We start from the raw sequence: 10405 nt of genomic DNA on the forward strand, positions 1-10405 counted from the left end.
CGAGCCCCGGCTTGGACAGTCTCAGTCGTTGTGTCCTTGGGCAAGACACTTCACCCGTTGCCTACTGGTGGTGGTCAGAGGGTCTGGTGGCGCCAGTGTCCGGCAGCCTCGCCTCTGTCAGTGCGCCCCAGAGTGGCTGTGGCTACAATGTAGCTTGCCATCACCTGTGTGTGAATGTGTGTGTGAATGGATGGATGACTGGATATGTAAAGCGCTTTGGGGTCCTTAGGGACTAGTAAAGCGCTATATAAATACAGGCCATTTACCATTTTTAATTGATTGATAAACTGATGTTTTCCTTTGATCTAAAAGTATAGTTGTGTAGTATTTTGTCGTAAAAATGCTTAATTTATTGTCATTTCTGTGTGACGACTTGGTTCTGGCTTAACAAACACAAAAATGACAAAGAATAACTGAAGATATTAGGGTGCTGATAATTTTTTAAAAAGCCAGACACATGCATTTACTGTGTGATAGGTAAACACACACAGACAGACACACAAAAGTCACTGTTCAGAATGCAGAAAAGAAAGAAGAAAAAAAATACCCAGCAGACACACACACACACAGACACACACACACACAAATGGTGGTTTCAGCAGCGGAACAATGCAGGGCTCCCCGTGTGTGGGCGGATACACCCAGAACGGGATGTTCTCTTTAGTGAACATCCCCCACCCCACACCACCCCTACCAACAAACACACACCTGAATGCACAGGCACCAACTCACACGATGCACATTTCTAAATCCATAGATAACACACCACAAATCATAAACAAATTCAGTGTATGTCCAGCATTCAGATGATTCACAAAAGCCCTAACTGGACATTTTGCTTTCACACAGAATTATTTATTACACATAAAGGTCCAAATTTAAACCTGTTTAAATTGTCACCATTTTTACAGTTTGTACTAACATTAAATTTGACTTCCACTTTTGTAAAGATAGCTATTCTGTATTCTTTATTTTTCCAATAAAGGGATCAAACAATGCACATTCAGCACAAATACGGTCCTAGTTTAGATTCATTCTAAAACAGCATAGACTTCATAATTGTTGGTGACAAGGGGATTTCGGTTGTAAACTTTCATTTATTTTGCTTTGTTGTTTTGGTTTCCTCAAGCTGAATTTACACTTCCCCACATCAATAAGCAGTCTCTGCAAGAACATCTGTTTTGAATGAACTTTTTGAAATGCATTAAATGATTTAGTGACAGAGGGTGAACAGTGCACACATGGGCCTACTGCCCCCTGGTGGCTAAAAACAACCCCCTTAACCTTGATGTAATTTTCCAAGAAAAGTTTGGATGCTGCGTAAATTGCAAATAGAAACAGAATGCAGTGAACCCGTTTTTTATTCACAACAGAACATTCCAATTTTTTTTACATATCAATATGATGCATCATTTTTAAAAAATTGTTAATTTTGATGGCAGCAATGTGTGTCAAGTAAGTTGAGACTGGGCTGTGCTTACCACTGTGTAGCTTCCCCTCGTGTTTTAACATTAATCGAAAAATGTCTGGGAATTGAGCTGTTGCTCGACTTCTAGGAGAGCAGTGTTGTCACCCCAACCGTCGCAGCAGACGGCCGCCCCTCCCTGAGCCTGGTTCTGCCAGAGGTTCCTTCCTGTTAAAAGCGAGTTTTTCATTCCCACTGTCGCCAAAGTGCTTGCTCATAGGGGGTCATATGATTGATGCATTTTTCTCTGAATGTAGTATTCTAAGGTCTTTCCCTTACAATATAAAGCGCCTTGGTGACAGTTGTTGTGATTTGATGCTGTATAAATAAAGTCTTTTTCATTTCTTTATGCTCCCAATCTTTTTAGTCGGTAAAAGGGCTGAATTGAAGTAGGGAAATTCAGCACCCTGACTTTTCTACTGAGAAGCTATGCTGTTCTAATAACTGGAGTATGTAGTTTAACATTGTCTTGCAGAAAATACTGCCTAAAGATGAGGTGAAATAACAGCACCTGGATAGGAAAATATGCTCTAAAATCTGCACATACCTTTCAAGCTTGATGGTGTCTTTCTATATTGCAAATGGCCATTATAGACACTGGACTGGTTTTTGAATTGAGTGCTGGCAGCTAGCCGGATGGTCCCAGTCTTCTTCTGTTCAGAGGAGGCAGCATTCATGGTTTCCAAAAAACATACATTTCAAATTTTGATGAATCTGACCACAGAACAGGCTTCCATTTGCTTAAGTGAATTTTAAATGAGTTTTGACCCAGAGATGACAGCAGTTTTTCTGGACTCCACTTTTCATGATATTTAACCTCTATTTGTGGATGCCAAAGTGAACTGTGCTCACAGACAATGATTTCTGTAAGTTTTCCTGACCCCATGTAGTGATTTCTATGCCAGAATCATGCCTGTTTGCAATGCAGTGCTGTCTCAGAGCCTAAAGACAACAGACATCCAATACTGGTTTTCCAGATTCGAAAAGATATGACATCAAGTATTTAAAGTCTTCACAATTTTTTTGTGTCTTCAAATTGAATATAAGGAGCTATTTTTCATGAAACAGTAAAATGTGTCACTTTAAACATTTGATATGTTTTCTATTTTCTATTGTGAATGAAATGTGGGTTGCAAATTAATGCAATCCTGTTTTATTCACATTTTTCACAGCGTGCCAACATTTTTTGGAGGTGAAGTTGTAGAATCACACAAAAAAAAAACAACAACAATTAGAATTAGCTTACATTTTCACATTCAGCGGGTCTTCAATATAAAAACAGAAATAAAGAGACATGAGGAACTTTCATTTTTAAATTATGTTGGAAGGCACTTCTCAAGTATCATCTTTTAAAAAGCAAAATTACTTCAGACAGTTAGTAGACTATACTGTTAATTACTATAGAAAATATTTATCCAGTCATTAAAAAAACAAAACAACAACAAAAAACAAACAAACAGGAAAATGTCACTGTGAAATAACTAAAACTCTATATTTTTTCCTTCCTGGCCACTTGCTTCTTGATCTTTAGCCCAGTCACACATTATTATTATCTTAGTACACCCACAGACCAGCGGCACCTGTGCAGACAGTGAATAAGAAGCAAGGTTGACATATCATAGGATGCTCTGCAGAGCTGCAGCGGCCGTGTGACTGGGGTTTAAATGTGCAGCTGAGTTCAACTTGGACCTCTGGCAGTGTCTGACTAACATGGCTGCTGCTAGGACTGCAGAGCTGAAGATAAAGGAAGCCCCACTGAGGAAGAAAGTTGCTGCATAGTTTCCCGTCCGATCAACTAACCAACCTGGAGAAATAGGAAAGAAAAAAGATAAACACATTTTTTTAAAATCCATATTTTAAAGTAGGACTTATTTTCCTCCAAAATGGCATTGTTTTACAGAGTTTATGCTCAAACTTCTGCACAGTTATTTCTGAAAATATGGATGTAAAAGCATGAAGAATGAAAATTAGGTGGTGCCTTATGGCTTATGAAACAAAAACAAGTGGAGAGAGCTGCTCGTTCTTTGCAAACAGCAGATTCTAGAAGGCAAAAAAGACCTAAAAAGGTTGGTATAGAGGCTAGAACATGCATGGGGGAATAATTAGGATGAACAAACAAAGTTTGACTCTTAACTCTGCTGTAGTATATTCATGAATCCTTACCTCCAATGGGAGGGCTGAGCAGGTAGGGTATGGCATGAAGGAAGTAAACCACACCCAAAGCTGAGGTGAGATAGGTGGAGCCCACAGTGTCAGAAGTCACCACTGGTATTAGTGCTACATATGCACCATCAAAGTACCCATAGAGTATGGAAAAAGGCACGAGAAGGGAGAAGGAGCTAAGGAAAGGCATGAACATACAGCAGAGGCCTTCCATGGCCATCGCCACCGTGTAGCTCAGCATGCGAAACCTCCTAACACACCTAGAACGAAGGAAATCCATCACCACTGAACTTTGAATTTAATACAACAAACTAATTATTAACTAACAAAAATACACTCCAGGTTAATACTTACCCCCTATCTGTGATCCATCCAAATGTGATATTGCCAACAATTCCACAGACTCCAAATACAGACATGAGTAAAGCAGCATGCTGAGGCTGCACCCCCAAACTGAGGGCATAAGGAACCAGGTAAACTATTGGAGGGCTGCAACCATACGCCATAAACAGGAATGACATGGACAAAATCAGGAAGCTGGGTATCAAAAGGAAGCCAAACTCCTCCCTGGACTCGAAACAAAAGCACTGAGCTCTGGATGAAGGGTTTACTAAAGGATTATTGTCACTTTGTTTGGCTTCATTAAATTCTGAGTCTTCTATCTTTCCATCCACGTCTGCCAAGTTTTTGCTCAAGCTAATGCTTTCCACCAATATCAAGTCCTCGGTCGTGTTGGGTAGCTTAAGATCTGAGAATTCAATGTTGCCTAGCATTGTGTCTGTTAGTGAGTTGCTAAATAAAAAGCATTTCCCTATCTTCAGATCTATTAACTTCTGATCAGATGGCTCCAGGGTTGGAAGAAATGCTATGTTACCTAGTTTGCCCTTTTCAAGTCCAAAGTTTTTCAATGTTCCGTTTGGTATGAGGAGCCCCTGAGGACCCTTTAAGTTCTTTACATCCAGCTGCTTGTGGTCCACTTGGATACAATCAGCAGATATTTGTTCAGGGACTTTAAAATCCAGCACTGTCTTCATGCAGTTTTTCCCAAATTTTGTCAGCTTGCTCTCCCATGTCCTTCAGATAGAGTGAGAAAGATAAGAAAATAATTAGATTTCAATTTTTTAAGGATTAGGTGATCTTTTAAATCTGTGGCAAGATGGATCAGGTTTTTTTCCTAGTGTATCCTGTAGGTAGTTAATCGAATTGGGATATTTGGAATTTGGGGGTAAACAACTGTGGCTCTTTGAGCAGTTTTTGCGTCATGAGCTGCCATTTGGGTAACATTTACCAGAAGAACATTTCATTGTAATGAGATGAATAATGTTATCCATTTTACCTGTCAGTAGTTTTACTTTGGCAACATATTTCTTTCATATCCAAGTAAAATACACCAAAATACCCAAGAACTTACCTTTGACTTCCTCTTGGTTCCAGCGGCCTCATCAGGGCACCACAGACACACAAGTTGGACACAAATGCTCCAAGAATGAGCAGCGCTCCTCTCCAGGAATAATACTCTATAAGGAGCTGCACTGCAGGAGCCAGGAGGAAGGTCCCAATGCCACTGCCTAAAGATGAGGTAACATTGGATTTGATGGAATGAAATAAAACACGAAAAGAGTGAAGGGGGAATATGGGATGAGGAACTTAAAAGCAGACTGAAAAAAGCACAGAGGAACACAGTAAATACATACAGGTGGAAACGGTGAAAGGAAGAATGAACAGGTGAGGTGAGAAAAATAAAGTATCAGTGAAAAGAAAGAAAAATGAAGACAAGTAAAGATGTCACTACCAGACAGAGCAATGCCATAAGCCAGAGCTTTCCTCTCACTGAAGTACTTCCCAACCATCGCTATGGCTGGTGTGTAGCTGAGAGCAAAGCCAAGACCTGCAGAGAATGAATAAAGGGTTTTTGTAGTTTGGGAGATCTGCCATATGTTGCCAAATCTCATCAGAAGCTCTCATATGTGCCATTCTACAATCTGCTATTTACTTAGCAAATATTTCCCCCAAAGCAACTTGGTATAACAATATTTAAACGCCACAGTAAGATCATCATTAACGTTCACGGCTCATATCATTATATTTTCCCCTGTAAAAATGCTTCTGTTTTTTTCTCCTTTTTAACAAGTGAAAAAAAACTGTTTCCCTTTCCCTTCAAGTGGTCACAATATAGGTCGAGGCTCCCTGAGGTTCTGTCGGTGGTATCTTTCTGTTAAATGGTTTAACCCACAAACCCTTTGAAGGCCATCTGTAGTAAAAATGTGCCAAATCAAACATGTGTAGCTACCCGCTGTAGCGACCAGTCAAAAGTAGCTTGTGTCTTTGTATATAGATGTTTGTACAGTACTGTGTCAAAGTCTTGAGCCACACATCAAATGTACAGACATGTGTGGAAATGCAGTATATAAGTAGCAGAATATGTACAACACATTCTGAACTCTCTTAGGCAAGCTTTCTTGTCATTTCTTTTAAGTAATCTTCAAGAATAGTTCTCCAGGCTTCTTGAAGGACTTTTGAAGTTCTTCTTTGGCCACCTTTTGTTTCATTCACTATAGGGCTGCCACAAACGACTATTTTGATAGTCGACTAGTCACCGATTATTTTTGCGATTAGTCGACTAATCAGATCATCATCCATTGGACGTAAAACGTACAGCTTATTGCACCAGCATGCATCTGCTCTTATATAACTATCATTAGCTTACAGCTTTAAGTGTTTAAGGTATGTGCTAACTAAAAGTAAAGACAAGATGATAGTGTTTATTAAATTTTAATGAAATTTGCAGATTGTTTCGGTGAAGTTTAACAAATTCCTTGCTATCTAAAATATAACAGCACACCGGAGTATATTCTCGAGCATCTCACACTTCTGATGATCAGTTGTCTGCTTGATGTTTATTCAGCTGTGTAAAAACTATAACTTTAATCTCAGCCAAACCGATTTACTCAGGAACAAATAAAATACTAAAAAAAGGCCAAACAATAAAATTTTTAAGTTATCTAAGTGACTTATATATGTTTAACCTGAGTAGCGAAAGACGGCAGTGGGTTTGAAAACGATTTGCCGGGAGTCCGGTGTTCTCACGGGCTCTAGTGAGCCTGTAACCCCGGCTAGCTATCGAGCTAGTGGGTAACAGACGTCTCCGAAAACGTCAGAGCGCTTTTGAAAATATGTGGTGTCTTGATAAACTGAGCAGATATTTGAGGTTTACACAGCTACATTCTCGCCTGAAAATATGTTTTTTGTGACACAGAAAGAATAATAAGACTAATATTAAAACTAACAGCTTAACGGCAGCTGGCATCCTTGTACATGCAGTGCTGCCATCTTCTGTTTCAGTCCGTTATTACACGCTTAAATCCTACTACTTATTCCTGCATCTTTTGTGATCTTTCAAAGCTTCAAACGACGCGTCGACTATTAAATCAGTCGTCGACGATTTTGATAGTCGACGTACTCGTGACTAGTCGACTAATCGTGGCAGCCCTAATTCACTATAAAGATGATCCCACAATGCTTCAATAATGTTGAGGTTTGGGCTCTGTCCATGACTTATGTTACACTGCGTGTTTTTCTATCCAGGTATGCTTTTAATGCATTGGCAATGTGGGTGGCATCATTGTCCCTCCATGACAATCAGGAGCCTTCCAGATGATTTTGACAAGATCTCCAACAACCAGGCAGGTTCCCTGTTGACGCATGGCTGTTACCATTTAATCTTCTGTGCTTACATTTAAGATCATGCTGTGTATGTTAGATATGTGTGTACAGGATCGTGTGCACATGGAGTACTGCTGCAGTCCCCCATGCGGCTGTTAACTGTTATCTGCAGTACACAACAGATAACAGATAACAGCCGAGTATCATGAACATGTACCTGTGAGGACACCCAGAGACATATAAAGATACTCCAGGCTGTTAGCGAAGGAGCTGATAATCAGACCAGCAGATGACAGCATGCCTCCGAGAATCACTGTAGCTCTGCAGGACAGACGGTTCCCAAGAAAGCTGCCCAGAGGAGCTGCAGAGACAGTTTCAGTAGATTTGTTTTATTCATAAGATTTTCTTTCCAATTAATGCCTCATTTTCAAAAGGAAAGCAAGTTTGTGTAGACGCCTGTTAATCGCAACAAGATTTGTTTCTTCCCCTTCTGGCCAAACTATACCCTCCTAACTTGTGTATGGTTTGATAAGAATATAAAAATTTTAAAAAATGACCTGTATTTATATAGCGCTTTTCTAGTCCCTAAGGACCCCAAAGCACTTTACACAACCAGTCATCCACCCATTCACACACTGGTGATGGCAAGCTACATCGTAGCCACAGCCACCCTGGGGCGCACTGACAGAGGCGAGGCTGCCGGACACTGGCGCCACTGGGCCCTCTGACCACCACCAGTAGGCAACGGGTGAAGTGTAGGACACAACGACCGAGACTGTCCAAGCCGGGGCTCGAACCGGCAACCTTCCGATTACAAGGCGAACTCCCGACTCTTGAGCCACGATCGCCCAATATACACTGTTAGCCTTTGAAGTGCTTTTGATAACTGGTGCAAATGATCATCTTACCACAAAGCATAGTGGTGGAGTCTATCAGGCTGTGGATCCAGGCCGTGTTGGAGTAATCCTTCTCAAAGTGCATTTGAAACTCAACAAAGAACATGGAGACACATCTGCATACAGAGAGATTGTTTGTGACATGAATAAGGAAGAGTGAAATAAAGCAATAAACTGATGATAATAGGATTAGTAGCTTTCCTCAATAACAACTTCAAAGAGGTTTATTACATTAAGTCAATAAGAAAAGAGAAAGTCTTCATATCGAAGAACAGATAAAACATAATTAGTCTGTCAGTTGGGCTAACACCGTATCTTCAGGTCAGTTTAAGATGGGATCTTACATCCACTATCTATATCATGTATATATTAACTTTGGGTGATGATTTGGGCCAAATGCAATATTAATTAGACTATTTAATACTTGCCAAATCCTAGTCTGTCAGACTTGGCAACCAATATAATGTTTATCAGGTTATGACAGGCATTTATATCAAACAGTTGGAGGGCTCTGCACTCCATGACCTGTATTTTTATTCACCCTTGCTGTCTGTTACTTAACACCAGGCAGGACTTCTTGTTCTTGAAGCCTCAGACAAGAACAGTGCTGTAAATCACTCACCGCCTTGATAAAATTCACATTAAAACAGAATTCGATGCATTATTATTTTCATCATTACACACTTTTTCATTTCTTGTACTTTGTTTGCCAGTACTACAAAAGCTTTAGCAATGTTAGCTTTTATTTCAGGCAGAGAAACAAACTAGAGGATGAATGGCTTTGTTCTTCAATTTTACAAGCTAAGACGTTTTCTCTAACATCCTGTTAGGTGTTAAAAAACAAAACAAAAAAACATATTTTTTCCCCCCAGGAAAATCTACGGTTTCAAAATCAAATGTAAACTATAGGGGTGACCTCACAGGGTTGAAAGATTATATTATCTATTGAGATATATGGCAAGTGACATTATGTCCTGCGTGAGCTGGGGTGGTTGGGAAATACTGAGTATTATAAAGAACATGTTAGTAAATTACATGGAAAAACACAACACTTCACCAAACGTCTTCTTCCCAGCACATGCTGTAAACTATACAGGTCACTTTTTTTAAAAATTACACATTTCACCCAGTTTGTTCACCCAGTCAGTTTCTATAGTGTAAATCTAGAGATAACCTTCAATTAAAGCCAAACACCAGATTGTGGCAGACCTGTGAAAGTAATGTACAGTGACGTAAATGTGGAAACATCTCTGCAGGATTTCAAAGTCTTAGTAGAAAAAAAAATATGGCTGCTGAGACGCTTAAACCTTGGAAGTGAGTCAGAATGGATTATTGCCAAGTAATAACTTTGAGGTGTTAATAATCTAAGAACATAAAGTCTTGCTAAGTACAGCTACATGTCAAAACTGCATATTGCATAGTAATAATCCTACACCTGCTACAAAAGGCTAAGCTGGAGCTTTGTACACCTGGAGGTGAAGTCATGTTGAGTAGTTTGTGGAGAATAAAGATTTAAGTGCACCAACGAGTGGAAATAATTTGCTGTTGGCCTGGTGCTCTTAAATTAATAACAGATTAAATCATACAGTGAAATACTAAATGGAAGCTGTATCACAAGCATATAAAGAGTGTGCCCAGTAGTGACAATGGGAAAATCACAGCAAAATCTATGGATAAGCGATTTTGTAGTTTTTAAGCATAATTAGCTTCAAAGTGAGGACTGGTACCTGGTTACTGCTCGGGTGCAGATGGTAGCGAGAAAACAACCAGCGACAATCATCCAACCCCAGCCTCCTTCAGGCTCGGTCTGGACTCCAGATGCACTTTTGCCTCCTTCAAGTGTCTCCTGCTTGGTAACTGCCATCCCTCCAGCCATTTACAGAACCAGCTGATGTCAGCAAACCTGTCTGTTACATGTCTCTTAAATCACCCTCATTTGTCGGTGTGCCTTCTGCCACCTCCTGAGAAATTGTAGAAATTACATTATCAATAAGTATAACATTAAACCTATTTTCCTATGTATTTGTTATTGTTATGTCACATAAATACACAGTGTAAAACTTTTTTATTACACATTCACATACCAGTAGGAGACACAAATCCCTGGGAGGGTTGTGTCAGGAAGGATGGCTGCAGCGTAAAAGTCTATGCCAACCCCTTCCTAATATGGGAGCAGTCAAAAGAAGCAATTACTGAACATTTTAATAACAAAAAACAA

General features: G+C 39.8%; 1 protein-coding gene across 1 annotated transcript; it reads right to left on the reverse strand.

Annotated features, from left to right (window-relative positions):
• Nucleotides 1-2280: 2280 nt before the first annotated feature.
• On the reverse strand, nt 2281-10143 carry LOC308388551 (monocarboxylate transporter 12-B-like). Its single transcript, XM_080869320.1, has 8 exons — nt 9915-10143; nt 8200-8303; nt 7509-7652; nt 5421-5516; nt 5040-5196; nt 3983-4702; nt 3629-3888; nt 2281-3269 (listed from the first exon to the last, which is right to left on the reverse strand). The coding sequence occupies exons 1-8, from the start codon at nt 10061-10063 to the stop codon at nt 3082-3084; spliced, it is 1818 nt and encodes a 605-aa protein (XP_080725446.1). The 5' UTR covers nt 10064-10143; the 3' UTR covers nt 2281-3081.
• Between the last annotated feature and the right edge of the window lie 262 nt (nt 10144-10405).

The sequence above is a fragment of the Rhamphochromis sp. 'chilingali' genome, assembly GCF_963969265.1.
Source record: "Rhamphochromis sp. 'chilingali' genome assembly, chromosome: 20".
In the NCBI taxonomy this organism is placed as follows: Eukaryota; Metazoa; Chordata; class Actinopteri; order Cichliformes; family Cichlidae; genus Rhamphochromis; species Rhamphochromis sp. 'chilingali'.

Excerpts from the sequence above, each read along its gene's own strand:
- LOC308388551 (XM_080869320.1), bottom strand. The coding sequence starts at position 10,063 with ATGGCTGGAGGGATGGCAGTTACCAAGCAGGAGACACTTGAAGGAGGC. Across the intron at positions 5,197-5,420 it reads TTATGGCATTGCTCTGTCTG|GCAGTGGCATTGGGACCTTC; the intron begins GTAGTGACATCT and ends CCTCATCTTTAG. Across the intron at positions 3,270-3,628 it reads GCTCAGCCCTCCCATTGGAG|GTTGGTTAGTTGATCGGACG; the intron begins GTAAGGATTCAT and ends CTATTTCTCCAG.